Source organism: Artibeus jamaicensis, unplaced genomic scaffold, assembly GCF_021234435.1.
Source record: "Artibeus jamaicensis isolate MK-2021 breed Jamaican fruit bat unplaced genomic scaffold, CSHL_Jam_final contig_354, whole genome shotgun sequence".
Lineage (NCBI taxonomy): Eukaryota > Metazoa > Chordata > Mammalia > Chiroptera > Phyllostomidae > Artibeus > Artibeus jamaicensis.
In genome coordinates this window covers 20058413-20074730 of record NW_026521803.1, presented here as the reverse complement: position 1 = coordinate 20074730, position 16318 = coordinate 20058413, and the positions used below count along the sequence as shown (strand labels likewise).

At 46.3% G+C, this 16318-nt stretch overlaps 1 protein-coding gene across 8 annotated transcripts in view; it reads right to left on the bottom strand.

Annotated features, from left to right (window-relative positions):
• FHOD3 (formin homology 2 domain containing 3) overlaps nt 1–16318 on the bottom strand; it is a 427395-nt gene that overhangs the window by 32138 nt on the left and 378939 nt on the right. For all 8 annotated transcript variants that reach the window (XM_053664320.1, XM_053664321.1, XM_053664323.1 and 5 more), the window contains 3 exons: nt 12191–12349; nt 2431–2613; nt 693–812 (listed from right to left, as the gene is read on the bottom strand). In XM_053664320.1, the coding sequence (XP_053520295.1) occupies nt 693–812; nt 2431–2613; nt 12191–12349 (462 nt within the window). The remainder of the gene's footprint in view (nt 1–692; nt 813–2430; nt 2614–12190; nt 12350–16318) is intronic.

Here is a 16318-nt window from a genome sequence, read left to right as displayed (position 1 = left end):
TCTTCTCCCTTTGCTTACTACTGCTATCCTGCTTTGGGGCCAAATATAGGCCATTTTTTTAAAGTTTGTTTATAATGCTTAGACACATCAGACAAAAACAAAAATAAAAACAGCCTAGAAGAAAATATCTCCACTGTCAATTTTGAGAGTAGCCAAGCTTCAAAGGGAAAGTATGCTTGTTTTTCTAAGTTTTCTTGTTTATAGCAAGATACAGATTCACCTTGGCTGGGAGGCTCAGCTGGTTGGAGGATCATCCCATGCACCAAAGGCTGTGAGTTCGGTCCTCGTTCAAGGCACACACCTGGATCACAGGTTTGATTCTCGATCAGGTGCACAAGGGAGACAACTAATCAGTGTTTCCCTCTCACATCCATGTCTCTCTTTGTCCCCCCTTCTTCTCTCTCTAAAATTCATAAGTATATCCTTGAGTGAGGACTTAAATATATAAGTGAGGACTTACATATTTAAGTCCTCACTCAAGGATATATCATATATAAATCTATATTTTAAACATACATATATTTAAATACATATTTGAAGAACAAATTTCTCCTAGAGTTTCAGCAAAAAAGACAAAAGTTGTTTTTTAATTGTGCTTTGGGGAACCAGAGGTATGAACTCCGCCAGCAAGTGAAGGGCAGGAACTTTCCAACAAGGGAAGCAGGAGCAGATAGGTGATGTGGAAGACTTACATTAGTTCCATTTAGAAAGTTCCCAATGGCTAAGAGAGTGGACAGGATAAAGCCCAAGGTTTTGTTGTTCTCCAACTGGTCTATTCCTTCCTTCAGGTCCAAAAGTGGTTCTGCCACTTCCTTTTAATTAAAAAAATTGAAGATGATAAAGAATGGTCAGTTTGGCTTTACTTGGTTCTTTCTAGTCTTTGTACAAGGTAACAAGTGGAGTTTTCCTTGGTGTCAGGCAATCCCACACGACCTACTCATGTGCCTTATTGTGGAAAAAACATTGACAGGCAGCAGGGAGCAAGTCTATTCCTGAAAGTCTCCCCAGGGGGACCAGGTGGGTACCTGAGGCTGACAGGAGCTCACGTGGGGGTGCTGAACCATCTCTCTTCCTGCCCACCTTCCAAGGCCCTCGTTCACAACCCCATCCTTCTCTCATTGCCCCATGGCTGACTTCTATGATGCTCCCCCTTCGCATGTTCCAAAGCAGAGAACTTTGCCTTTCTCCTACTGGGCAGATGGCCCTGGACCTCCCAGGTCTCCTGACCTCACCTCTAGGCACTCTGGCTGGCCCCTCTCAGCCTGGTTACTCCCCAGAAGACCACCACCCATGTTAGTCCCACAGCCTTCATAACTCCCACCCTTTCAGACTTGTGGTGAGTGCCCTGTGTCCTCACGGCCTTGGGCCCTTTCTGCCACTGTGTGATCCCCTCTCCCAAGTTCTTACTGAGCCTCTCCTCTCACCTGTATCCCAAAGCCAGAAGGTTCGGCTTCATTCTCTCCATCCCAGGTTTTTCCCTATCCCCAACCAAACCTAGACCCAATTGTCTGTCTTCTCCAGGACTTTACCCCACTTTGCTAAAGAAAGTCACTCAAACATGCTGACTGGTTTTGTCATCAGGTCATGCCAAGTCACATTAGCAGCCCCAGGTTGCTTCATTCCTGCTGGATTCCCACCTGAACTCAAATATAGCTGTTTCCTCCTGAAGCCCCTTCCCCAACCCCAGCCCAGGCCCCACCCACTGCTGACTATCTGGCCCCGAGTATAGGACAGTGCTCTCTCTTTCCTTTGCAGCTTCCCCACCTGTGCTTTGAATCTTTCTCCTCTGGGCACTTCCTCTCAGTTAAACTCACCTCCAGCTTAGTGTCTACCTCTCTCCTTCCCTGTCCACCAGTTCCCTTTGCTCAGCTGGCAAAAACAGTCACACTGCCCAAGGCCTGAGAGGACTCCTGCTTCCTTTCCTTTCCACTCAAGATGAGTCCCCCCCCTCAGCCTTTACTGCCCAGGCCCCTTTCCTCCTCTTCCCCTCTCGGCTCCTTGCAATCTATTTTGACTTCAACTGTCTTCAACTTTCTTCCGAGATATGCTCTCAAAGGGCCCCCAGGCCCTGCCAATGGCCATAGTCAACAGCAGTTTAGGTGATTATCATCAAGTGGATAGATTACATAGCACCTGCTATACTGCACTTTCCTGTATTGTCCAAATTTTCCACCATGAGCATATAGTGTCAGGAAAAAATTAATAGGTTTTTTTAGAAACCCACAATCATGTGTCTGAGACAGGTGCCAGGCGGATGCTTTAGAATGGCGCTTCACTGGCCGGCTGCTGACCACTTAGTACAGCCACAGCCAGTCACTGCCAACTCAGACCCTCTCTTAAGGAGGAAGCTCCACCACCTTCACCAGTGCAAAACTGACGTCCTCAACCCTGGGGACACAGAACTGGCCACCTGTCTCCCTCGGTGCTTACCTTTTCTGTCGTTTCATAATCCATTTTGAATGCCCAGAGGTGGAGCCGAGCCGAGAGCTCACTGATGGAGGAGAGCGTGAGGAGGAACTGCTCTGCGCTGCCCAGCGGCGCCTCGGGGTTGGCCAGCTGAGCCTCCTGGATCTTCTGCTTCTCTTCTTCAGTGGGGATCATGGTTAGGATTTTCTGAAAAGATGGTAACAATACAGTATGTTCTCTCTTAGTGATGGAACCTATCCTGCCCCTTCGATGTTTCCAAATTCATATTGAAATGTTCCAACCAGGTAGTAGAGATGTTCTGTTCCAGTGTTCTTACCATATACAGGTGTTACATTGCTTACGTCAAGTACACTTTAGAGAAAAGCCCCAGTGGCATCTAAACTTACATTCATTTGTTTTAAACTTCCCTCTTTCCCACTCTCCTTTAATCTGTTTCATAAGCAACTTGCCCCAGATGTTCTGGGTCTTATACAAGAAGGACATTCTAGGCAAGAAGTGAGGATGAAGAGGAGAGAAAAGTGACAGAGTAAGGAGATTACAGGACAGCTCCCTGTTACCTAGGAAACCAAGTAAAGCCTGTTAAGAATACATGCTTTCTAGTACATCTCATGGATTCCTTTTAAAGCTCACAAAACCAGATCGCTTTCAAAGATTTCAGATTGACTTGTACATAGGACATAAGTTTACATGTTTGAAACCAAATATTTAAACCAAATTTATACAGAAATGAAAACACTGTAAATAATATCAAACACAAGGCTGATTGAGGAAAAATGATTTTGATATTAATAAAGAACAATGCCCACCTACTAATAAAAAAGTGTATCTTTACGCTTCTATTTGACTCTGGGTAAAGTCAATTGTGGGAGGCAGAGAAGGCAAAAGGTCACACAAGGATTACGATTCTTTCAGATTCTTACTCCTCACCGATGACATGCTGATAGTAGAGAACGGCTCCCATCACATGACACAGCACAGACAGCATTGTTTACAATGTGGTGCCATCATTTTTCTCTCATTTCTCCCTCTGTAGCATCAGCGCAAAGAAACACTCTGTGCTACACTTTCTGTAACTTGCATTGAATTGTTAATTCTAAGTGGCCTTGGTTACGCTCTGTACAGCAAGCCTCTGGATAACAAGGGGGAAGGAGCTCTGGTTCCGGTGAGATGGAGCGGCATGGGCTGCCCTGTCTGCCCAGCGAAGACAACTGTCCACCCTGCATGGCATGCGTGGAGCAGATATCTGAAGACTCTACAGAACACAAAAAGTGGCAGGCAGACTGCAGAAGAAGACTAGAACTGGAAGTTCGACTGAATAGGGAATGCGTGAGGTGACCATTTTTCCTCTGCCGTTCCACAGCCTTGGCAGTCGGAAGGCCCCAAGTAGCCTGAAGCCTGGAAGAGGAACCAGGTGCAGGGAGAGTAAACCCTGCATCTGATTTCTCTTCCAGGTAAACCCTCTAGTCCTGACTAGAGGAGCAGAGAAGGGATCCATCTCCTAGCAGTGGGAGCACGAGATGGGAGACGCCTAAAACTCCGAGGGAGGGAACCTTCTTCTTTGATCAGTGATGCTGTGGTCCCTTCTGCTTTTCTCCTCTGTCCTCTCTCGGCTGGACCCCAGACATAAGCACAGTCACCGAAGGTGGAAGGCAAAATAAGGTAACCAAAGCCCCAGCTTTCAGCTGGAAGACCAGTGCCCAGGGCACTGGAAAGTAATAGAGATCACGGAAAATAAAGATTGTGGCAGAGCAAGTGTATAAATTTGCTCAAGAACTTCTGGGCTCATCCCTGAGCTGCTCGTATAGGAATCTTGGAGGCCTGCACTAGCCTTGGGAGACTTTGAAATTGAGCTGATATTGGAACCACAGGCCCCAAGATGTAGGTCAGAACCTGTGGCCTGAGCCCAAACAAGAAAGGGCTAGTTTTCAATTCTGTATGTGAGACCAGAATTATCCTGACATAAGAACTAGACAAAGATGGTACAAGAAAAGAAAGCTAGAGGCTAGTATTCTTGATGAAACTAGATGCAAAAATCCTTAACACTGTATTTTAAAATATATACATAAAGGTCAGTATGTTAAGCTATGTTAACACATTATATTTTACATAGCAATATAATAAAAATAATAATCACAAGGTTGGTTCAATATACAACAATCCATCAATATAATTAATCTACCAGATTAACAGTCTGAACAAAAAATTCACAAAATCATTTCAATTGATACAAAATTTGATAATACCCAATATTCATTCATGACAAAAACAAAAAAACAAACGCCTCTCAGCAATCCTGCGGTAGGAGCAATTTCCCACATCTGTTCAGTGACGTATAAAACCCTGCAGCTCCTGTCACGCTCAGCGGTGGCAGAACGCCCGCCTTCTCTCTGAGACTGGGACCAACTCAGGAGGCATTTGAAAAAAAAAAAAAGCCATACATATTGGAAAGAAAAAATTTAAACTGTTCCTGTCATACATGGTATAATTGTTTACACAGAAAATTGTGAAGAATATAAAAAAATTAAAAATGAGTTTATTAATGCTGTATAAGGTCACTACACAGAAAAATTCACTTTATTTCTATATATTGATAGCAAAAAATTACAAACTAAAATTTAAGAAAAATGCTTTTTACAATGAAATATTTCAGTATAATTTGAACAGACCATGCTTGGGAGCAGAAAATGATGATGGAAATGATCAAACATGATTTAAATAAATGAGGAGTATACTGTGTTCATGGACTGAAAGACAGCAGAGTCACATACTAATTTTCCTCAAATTCTTCTATAAATTTGACTTAATTCCATTAAAAATACCGGCATGACTCTGTGTGTGTGTGTGTGTGTGTGTGTGTGTGTATGGCTACAGACAAGTTGGTTCTAAAGTTACAGGGCAGATGAGCCAAACCAACTATAACAACTCTGAAAAAGAAGCAACTTGGCCCTGGCCAGGTAGCTCTGCTGGTTAGAGCATCATCTCCATACACAAAGTTGCAGGTTCAATTCCCTGTCAGGGTACATGCAAGAAGCAACCAAAAAGTGCATAAATAGGTGGACAATAAAACCAATGTTTCTTGCATGTGCGCGCGTGCACGCGCACACACACACACACACACACACACACATACTCTCTCTTTCTCTCTCAAATCAATTTTTAAAAATTTAAAAAAAAACAACCTTCACACCATCTGACTTTAAAATCTACTACGGGGTATTAGTAATAAGACAGTGTGGTAGGGCAATAGGACAGACATATGGACCAATGGGACAAAACAGGGAGATCTGGAATAGACCACACCAATGTGGCCCACAGATTGTGATGGAGAGGCAAAAACAGTTCAGTGGAGAAAAGACAGTATTTCCAAAATACGGTTTTAGAACAATTGAAATTCTTATCCAAAAAAAGAACCTCAACTTAAACCGTAACACTTTACACATGAACTAACGTAAAAGAAATCACAAATCCAGGGTAAAATGTAACACTGCAAAACTTTTAGAAAGAAACATAGGAAAAAATCTTTGTGGCTCATGTTAGGCAATGAACGCTTAGACATGAGACCAAAAAAGAGCAGGTTGATAAACTCAACTTCATCCAATTTAAAACCTTTTTCTCTGTGAAAGACACTGTTAAGAGAATGAAAAGACAAGTTCTTGTCCCTCAAAAGGCTGAAACGCAGAGTTACTATTTGACCCAGCAATTCCACTGGTAAGTTTGTACCCTAGAAACTTCTGCTTACACAAAAAATTGAACACAAACACTTATAGCGGCTTTATCCAAATTCTAACAGCCAGACCAAGTTACATATTCTTCAGCAGATGAATCAAGTTACTCGGCAATGAAGAGGGACAGACTCCAGGGACGTAGTAAAACTAAGATGACTCTGAGAGGCGTCAACCATGCTTGAGTGACAGAAGCCAGTTACTCGCAGTATGATTCCACTCATGTGACAGTCTCCAGAAGACAAGCCTCGGCGAGGAGAACAGATCAGTGGTACCAGGTGCCAGAGGGGAGCTGAGGGAGCGACTAGACAGGGGCAGGACAAGAGCGCAGTTCTGGGGAGAGACGGGGCTGTTGCGAATCTTGACTGCAGTTGCAGTGCAGGAATTTATGCATACTTTGAGACTCTTAGAATTGCATACCAAAATGTTGAATTTTACTCTTTATTATTGCAAAAAATTAAAAATAAATAACAAAATTTTTAAAAAATCAGACCCCTGACACCATCATCAGCAAACATGCAGGTGTTCACAGGACTGTGACTCAGGACATGTGTGGCCCAGGGAGAAGGCATCTGGTCTGGTGACAGTGTGTGTTATCGAAGAACTTGGTCTCGGGGTTCAGTGTGCGCTGCGTGCTGCAGTCAGAGTGGGGCCACAGAAGGTTCGCCCTCGGTTACCCCTCTTCCCACACTACCATCTTCATGGCCCCAGATACTGAGATGACTCGGGGGAACATGAGCATCAGGGGTGACACTCAGCGACAGTGCTCCTTGCTCTCCCTGGGCTCCTGCTTTCACCCCTCTGTCCACACAGATGGCATCAGCAACACCCGGCACAACCGGAGCACGTCACTTCTTTGAAAACACCCAGGATCTGAACTCGAGCCATTGTCCAAATGAAAACTTAAAATTTGTATTTTCTTCATGTTCAAATAGTGTTCGGCATGTACAAGAATTCCAAGATAAAAAATTGTCAACGCTTTTCCCCCTTCTTCAGAAGGCATTTTCCTGCCCTGATTTTAGTTGACTTTTTTCCTTTGGGAAAGTAATCAGACACTCTTACTTTTGTTTTTCACTTCTCTGACTAATTTAAACCATTTGTTCACTGTCGAAGATTTATGAGGTTGCCATCTGCCAGTTTGTTTTATTTTTTTTACACATCACCGACAATAAAAATAGCCAAAAGACAGCGGAATGGCAGGTCAAAGCCGCCTCCTATGAGGTGAGGGCCGTTTTTTTCCATGAGCAGATGAAAGGAGATGAGCAGGGGGGAACCTCTAATTTGCTCTTCTACCCTGTTGGGAGATTTATGGATGATTTTATGATCGCCATTTGTGTTCCACAGGGGGAAAAACATCAAACAAGACCACTACGCAATCATCTCAGCATTTTTTGCTCTTTATTTTCTCCCAGACGATGTTTCTCCAGCACTTCTTTAAGACTACTTGCTTTTGTATCCGGAAAGCCATGTTTCAGAGAAAAATGCACAAGTCTTGCTTTTTATGGACCTGAACATTTTGGGGTGTGGCCAGCTCATTCACCTGCAGATGAGGCCGTGCTGAGTGATTATCCTGCCTTGTGAGTTTTGAGCAGAACCAGGGCTGCAGCCCTGGATGAGAATCTAACACAAGGATCTGGGTGAGAGCAGCAGAGCGCTGGAGCCCCTGGAGCCAGGCCTGGTTTGTGCACAACTTGCATATGCTCATGAGACAGTGGTTTTCTACTTAAGTATTTATTCTCATGGACATAGAGGAACCTTTTTTTTAAAATTTCTCAAGGGATCCTGATAGTATCTTCCTTTGTTGCTGTGACTATTCGGTGAAACACATGGGGCAGAAATTACTGCATCAAATTTGCAGATGAAGTGACTTGCCCGGAGCCATGACCAACCGGGCGGAGCCAAAGAACCACCGAGGGGCTATTCCTGGTTTCCCAGCACCAGCTCCACATTCACAGCAATTCAGACAAAAACTCGAAGTGATGGTGCAGCAAAGATGCCCAGCCGTGAGGATGCTCGGGTTCCCTGGCACTGCCAACCAGTTGCGGTGCCTGAGCTCAGGCTCACTTGGGTGCGCCCGGCACCCACTGGGGCACCTGTGGATGGGGGTGGCACAGCGTGGAGTGCTTGAAAAGGTGCTACCTGTGGCCAAAGGGAACTTCTGCCTTTAGGATGATGACAGGCCTGGCAGCCAACTGGGCCAAGTTAAATGTCATTTGGGACCATTCCATTGTGCTACCCTCCGAGTAGACACAGATTATAAAAATTAGAAATGCAAGAAAAAGCGGAAACCTTTTCATATTTCCATTTGTGATACATTAAGGACATTGTACTTGGGAAAATATCATGACTACTACTTAGAAACAGCCCCAAATTAATGTTCTAAAGTTTAATCTTCTCATGAAAACTAACTTCCTTAATCGAATTAGTTAACTACTCCCTCAGGTTTACACAACAGACCGGATGCACAGCACTGGGTTGCTAAGCAAAGCCACAGGATGTCCTCTAATACATCCTAATCACATTTAGGTGCACAGAGGTTTCAAATGGCCCTATTAAGCCATGGTGCCATGCTACCACTGTGCCTGCGTCCCGGAAGCAGACAGTGTGGCGGGGGGCTCTTGCGTGCAAGCTAGAAATCTTATTAGTAAAGATCTGTAAGGACACAACTTCCATCTCTTCTCAGTACTGACTTAATTGTTGAACAACAAGCCTAGGAAAGAGACTCTGGGTAACCTGCTTAACACGTGGGTGTAGACACGCAAGCCCCTTGGGTCCCTGAGACCAGTGGTCAGAGACAGCAGGGACTGCCGGACAGTGCCTGCATTCTCCAAGAGAACTGGTGCTTGCTGGCCTCTCCTCGGTCATGACTGATGAGAGTTACGTGTATATAAATACACACACAAACACTTTCTGGACTCACACAAACCGCCTTAAATCAGGGGTTCTCAATCCAGGAACCTGCAGGATTTTGCTCCCAGGAAACATTTGACAAAGTCTGGAGACATTTTTGTTTATCACCACTGGGGTGGAACCACTGGCTTGTAGGTAGAGGTCAGGGGTGTCACTCAATACCCCACAATGCTCAGGGCAGCTCCCACAGTGGAGAACTGTCCAGCCCAGAGCGTCAACAGTGCCGCCAATGAGAAACCCTGCTTGAGGTGAAAACTGTGATGAAATGTGTGCCTCCGTGTTGCTGTGAGTAAACACAGACTGGCTGAGGTCTCACGACACGGTAAGCTCTCAGCGAAGGAGTACAGTGTTCTCCCCGCTGCGTCCTCCTGCTCTGCGTCATTCCATGCGTCCGCTCCTCCCGGTAGCAAGCCACGGGCAGCACTGGGAAGTGGACCGTGTGGCCTCGTGAGTCTTCTCACTTCCCAGAGTCCTTCTTCATCTTTCCGCATCCGTGGGCCCTCCCAGGCCACCTGTCCCCAGGGCCATGCTCTGTACTTCAGACTCAGAGTCTAGAACTCATATTTCAGCTTGGCCTCTCACTGGCTCATGTACTTGGGCACGGACTAAAGTTGGGACTCGCTCTCTTTATCTTTCAGATGGGAAACGTAACACTATGCGCCTCGTGAGGTTCTGATGAGCATCTGGTAAAGCACCTACCTGTGCCTGGCCCACAGGGAGGAACCTGTGGAAGTCGGTCTCTGTGCTATGTTGCTATTCCTACATCCATCATCATTACTGTTGCTATCACTAGTCCTTCCTGGATCAAAAAGGTACTCAGCTGGAAACCAGTCAGAATAGGGAAAAGTAATTTGATTCATTCTAAAATCTAAGTAACCCATTGTATCTGAAACTTTCCTCACCCAGGGAGATCTACATTTCAAGAAAGAACAAAGGCAAAGCCCCAAGGAATCAATCTCTCCTAATGGACTTTCAAGTCGTCAGGACAAGAAAGGGGAAATATTTTTAAAGGAGGAAGTTGTCATTTCCCCCCTTTAATCAGGCTGGCTTTGGCTGCATTTGAAGCCTCTCTTTGCACAAATCTGAAGCTTTTGCCCTCTCTAAAATACACTGTTTTGTAAATAAGATGGTCAGAATGTGCACCGGGGCCCACCACACTGTTCATCCTAGGTGAAAGACACTTTGCACTTGGTCTGTCCAGGTTGGCAGCTCCCACCTGCTTAATGGCAAGCCAATGCCCTTGTCCTGCCTTCCCCCTTGGGAGTCCCCTAGTGGGGCTGCCTCACACTGAGGCCTGGCTTACCCCCTTCTTCCTTCTGGCAGTGTCCCTGTCTGTACATACCTGCTGTCACTGGCTTTTTCCTTTATACCTCCTGGCCAAGCTGGCCATGGGCCTCTCACTCCCTAGCTGCCCACCTGGACATGCTGACCTGCTCTGCTGCCTGGCCCAACTCTATAGCTTGGGGCTCAATTTCCTCTCCAGCCAGAAGAAAATGCATTTCAATCCTTCTACCTGCTCTGTGGAACACACTGAGGACGTGTTTCTCAGAGTAGAGTTGCTTAGGCCTGTACTGGTTTCCTGGGGTTGCCATAACCACCAATTGGGTGGTCTGAAACACAGAAACGTAGTCTCGCACAGTTTGAAAGATGAGAGTTGGCTACCCAGGAGTGGGCAGGGCCATGTTCTGACTGAAGGCTCTCGGGGAGGATGCTGTCTTGAGTCTGGTGTCTGGTGGTTGTGGGCAATCCTTGGCATTCCTTGACCTGTAAACACATTCACTCCAGTCTCTGCCTCCGCCATCACATGTTCCATGTGTCTCCCTGAGTTTTTCTGTCTTCACACAACATTCTCCTCTCTGTGTCAATGTCCAAATTTCCCTCTTATAAGGATATCAGTCATTGGAGTGGGGCCCACCCTAATCCAGTATGACTTTATCTTAACTTCATCACATCTGCAAAGACTATCTCCAAATATGGTCAGATTCTGAGGTTCTGGATGGGCATAGATTTTGAAGACACACTGTTCAGCCCTGTACAAACCTCTGGGAACACAGTGTTTCCTGGGGAGGCCTCTTCTTTTCAGAGCACAAAAGCACGCCTGCCCCGCTGGGTTCAGATGCTACCACATGCCCCACTGCTCCCTCCCACACTCAGGGCCAGGGTCAAGTATGGCACCATGGCCTGAGCTGTTCCTCATGTTTGACTCTTTTGTCAAGGACTTGCTTTCCCTCTCTGTAGTCAGTCCTCATTTGTCCCCTCTACTCTCAAGTCTTTCACATAAGACTGTTTATGAATGAATCCCAACTATGGAAGAATATTAAAGGAATCCAGAGCCTCCTGCTACCAGAAGGCTGGGATGGGTGCCGCCCAGTGCCATGAAGCAGTGTCCTAGCCCCACTCCGAGCCCCAGGCTCTATCATCTGTCTTCACGAACCTGTGGGCTGGGCCATTGACTCTCCTCACTCTGCTTCCATGGTCAGAATGGGAGACTGAACTCGCCGAAAACTGGCACCAGCCCACAGGGAAGGGAGAACAGGCCCTGGGGGAAGAGCTCTGAACCCTGCTGAGCAGAGCAGCTGGGCTGTGACTCCAGCAAGGCCACCTACCAGTCATGTAGTCACAGCCAAGTCACCCAACCTCTTTCCACTTTTACCATGTAGATTGGCAAATACTCAAGACTCAGTTGGCAAGTGAAACATATCTCTCTGTACCCTATCGAGTGCAAAGAGAGAAAGAAAGTCATTTACATGGATGTGGGCACACATGGAAACCCCTACTTTTGAAACTGCTCATTCAACATACTTGGTTTGAAATGATGTGAACCAAGACCCTAGCAGCCTCCCCTAAGGAGGTGATGTTCTTCTTCCAGGTTGAGGTAGGCAGAGTGTGGTCAGAAGGAAGCCCGTGAATGAACCAGAGTGAGGATCTCTGAACTTCGTTGGTAAAAGGGGACTTACTTCCCTAGGCCCCAGAAGTTTAAAAAATGTGAGAATTATTAACGTTATTCAGAGTCTGTCTGAGACAGAAAAATGACAAGCCATTCTATGGAGAAAGTCATACTGAACGTGGTAATGCTTTACATATGTGACTCATTACAGAATACAAATAATGCTTGATAGAGCTCCTCTTACCTCAATTCCTTCTTTGTTTAAGGCATATTCGTCAAAATTCAAAATGGCTATCTTAATCGTTCTTGGCGGGGGTAGTACGGTCAGCCCAATATTAATAGCATTGCTCCGCTTGGAATCCAGGACGATGATCTCTTGCCTTTTTCCATCTGCAGCCGTTTTCTTGGTAACAAAGAAAGGAGAATCTAAGATTAATGCATCATCTTTGGTCCTTTCTGTGTTTTATTATTTAGTATAAACTCACTGCTTATTTAGAAAACAAGTGGCCCCAACTCCGCTCGGGAAGGACTGGCTACTGCTCAGCACAGAAAAAAGAGATCAGGGACTAGCTATGAGAAGCTGCCAAGCTCAGGTCAGCAATGGAACTTCACAAGTCAGACACATTACAAAATAAAATAGATTTTCCTTCAATTGGGAAAAATGTGATATTTTGCAAGAAAGGAAAAAAAAACTTTTTTCCCCATAGACGCAGTGGAAACAAAACTGAAACCTTGCAGAGCTCCCTTCCTGTGTCTGCAAGGTGCTGGCGTGTGCTCTGGTTGACCCTAGTGCACACAGCGTGTGCCTGGAGACGGAGACAGTTGGTACACATGCTGAGAAGACAGGTGTGACAGGGACAATCTGCCATCTCTGGCCGGTCAGCCCTGTGGGCCCCTGGCCACCTAGTTTTGACTAGGTGCCCCCTGGGCCTCCCACTCCAGAGCACCTGCCACACTCAGACAGCTGGGCAGCTGCCGCTGGTCAGTGAAGAGGGACCTGCTGAGGAAGGAAAACCAAAGGGCACATGCTGGTGAAGGGGAATGAGAGGCGAATGGCCTAGAGGCCGAGGAGGGGAGCAGGGGGACAGGTGTCCAGATATCCTCATAGAGCCTTGTGTGTGTGGCTTCTCTGCTGGTCTGAGTGCTCCTTGGGGGCAGGCCCTGGGTGTGAGGTACTGAGCCAACACTTGCCTAGAGAGGGGATGACAAGGCCTCCAGCATCTCCCGAGCTCGAGGGAAGTTAAATGCACATGGCCATGGGGACAAGTGGAGGAGGTCTGGCTCAGCAAGCCCCCTGACCGGGTCCAGGTTGCCCTTCAGGCAAACAGGGAGGTGGGAGAATGACTATTCTTATTCAGGTAACAAGCCTATATGACAATGATGAATTGGGCACAGTGGACCTCCTGAAGGAAAAGATGGGGGTATATTTACCATGTGAGGGGGCTCAGCAGTGGGGTAATCAACTCATCTAGTGTATGGGGGGGGCAGGGTCTGAAGGAGCTGACACTTAAGTTTGGCCCTAAAGAATGTCTAGGATCTAGTCTGGAGCTGAGAGAAGATAAGGAGATGAGAAGTGGCTTTGTCTAGGTTGCTGGGAATTGCCAGAGAAGAAGCTAGAAGTTTGAGGGAGGGTGCACATTCAGGGGACCTCAGGAGCCAGCCGCTCTGACTCCACAGCAGGCAGGCCCTAGCAGAGTAGCTGACTGCTGCTCTCCAGGGGGTCTCTGCACAGAGGCCTGCCCTCCTGGCTGGGGCTGGGAGCTGCTGAACTGTAGAGGAGGTTGGCCTGCTGCAACATGAGATGCTGGAGGCTGGCAAGGAGAAATGGACCGTGGTCCCTTAAGTCCTACTGAGCTCTTCCAAACTCAATTACTAAAACTCTATTTTAGATCCTCAAATATGCATTTGGGAATAAATTAAAATTTCTTCACGAGGAAAATAATTGAAAGCATCCCAGCCGTTCTGGGGCCTGGTGGCCAGGAGGAGCAGTTCCTGTGGATGTGGCCATCAGCTTTGAACAGTGGGCTTCCTGGGGTATGTGGCATGCAGAAGCATCCTCAGTCTGCAGGGCAAGCTTGTCTTTGATTTATTTGACCAAGGTAGCCTATTGGGAACCCCTGAAATTTAAACCTAATTAAAACTTATTTGGTGTGTGAAATGCTAAGAAGGAATGTAAAAAGATTTGACAAAATGCCAACAACAGGCAATGCCCACACTGGGGTGCTGGGGTGCCCACTCACCCAGGCACTGCAGGGCACCTACCCAACATCCACTCCCTCTTCCCTACTCACCAATCAGACCTTGACTTTTCTCAGGTTGGCAATGTGTCAGTTACAACGGTCATCTTGCTGGACCCTTTGCAGCTGAAGCTGGCCCTGTGACTTAGTTCTGGCTTTTGTTTTCTGATTAAAAAGGGATAGACCCAGAGGGCCATGCCTTTTGCCCTCCCTCCTCCTTCCCATCTAGAGTGAAGATGTGAGGCCTGGAGAGGACTTGGACAGTAAAACACCACACAAGATGGCAGCATGGAAGGCAGAAGGCGCTTCAGGCCTGGCACTGGACAGCCAGTTGCCCAGAGCCCGGCCCGGTGCAGGAGGCATTTATCAGAAGGCAGGGATTCCCTGGAAATCATGGGCCCCTGGCCCCTCACCCATATAGTCCCCTGAGCTCTTGGGGCCTGGAAAGAGGCCTTGGCAGGCCCAGCCCGACCACAGCCTTTGTGCAAATGAGAAAAAGATGCCCTGCTCTGGGGAGACACAGCCCCAAGGCAAACAAACAGCTTGAGAAGAAAGCGCCTCTCAGATTTCAGCCCTTCCCGCTCAGCCGGTATCCATGTGTAAAACAATAGGCACAAACCTATATAATGGCTCTGAGCCTGGCATGTCCTTGTCCCCATTCTCAAGAGAATTCAGTTTACACCTTGGACACACCCGCGTGGTCCCCTGTAAGTCTGGGAGAAGCCTCCAAGCATCCTGGGATAATGGGGAGAACTGTCCCTAGAGATGACTCAACATGTCTTCAGAGCACTTGCACCCACTTCATGAAGAAATAAGAATTAAAGTAATGTCTGAAATGGAATTATTCGATCTCTGGATTTTATCCAAGAAGTGTTTTAAATGCTGTTCTTCCTAATTAAAAGAGATTGCCCTGGACACTACTGAGCACACGGTGCCTTGGGGTCCATCTTGCCTGAGATGAGGCAGCGGGTCATGTAGGGCCGTCCATCTCTCTCACCTCTCTGCTGCCCTCCCACAGTAACCTGGAGAAGCACCTGCACGACCACAGTTCTCAGTGCCCAGGAGCTCATGTCCACGTCTAAGAGTTAGCAGGCATCGGTTCTGACCCATTTCAATCATCTTTTTGGGTTCAAATTCCTAGATCAGCAAGTGTGACCTTTACTGCATCCTTCACCTGGTCCAGGGACATAGTAACCATCATTCATCCTCTTCTTCAAAGCCTCTCATGCCTTCCCATCCTTCATTCCCACCACCTGCACCCTTGGCCTCTCACCACTTGCCTCCTGCCTCTAGTCTCTTCTCTTCCCCAACTCACTCATCACACTCTTGCTGACAGCCTTTCTCAGTCACCCATTTCCTCACTACACTTCTTTGACTAGAAAGTCAGTGACAGTTCATGGTTTGAAATTAGAAAAACAAAAAATTGGTTGATGATGCAAAGAGGATGTAAAGCAAAAGCCAAAGGAGAAAGAGTGTTCCTTGTAAAGAAGACTAGGAAATGCTACGTGCCCTTCTAACAGCATTTAGAACAAAGAGGCAAGATGATGGGGCAAAGGTGGAACAGGACTTGGGAAGATGATGGGGGCGCAACTTCTAGGCAGGAAATCAGGAAGCTGTTCCACATCTGATAGGCGACCAGACACATCCTCAAAAGCAACACCCAGACAAGGAGACAACAGACAAAAACCTCTTGACATACCAATACCAGGCCAACATGAAGGAAATGGCAGGATTGTCTTGAGAGTAATAAAAGATGTGAATAAATGAAAAACATAATATTCTTGGATAGGAGTCTAAATGTTATGAGGAGGCCCATTATTTCTCACCTACTATATACATTTGAAGTAACTCTAATAAAAATCCAACAAGATCTGTCTTTGGAATTAAGAAATATTCTGAAGTTACTATAAAAGGCTGTATGTGTAAAAAATTGATAGTTATATGTAATATTTACCTAATTAGCTATAAAAACATTATAAAACTGATAGAACTAAAATGTATAGAACAGAATAGCTAGAATGGTAGAAGAGAATAAAATGATAGTATAGAAAAAGCTCTTATACAATGGTCCAGAGCATTCCAACAAAGCCACTAAGATTATTGAGTCATGATTAATTACGAAACAGTGTGATTTC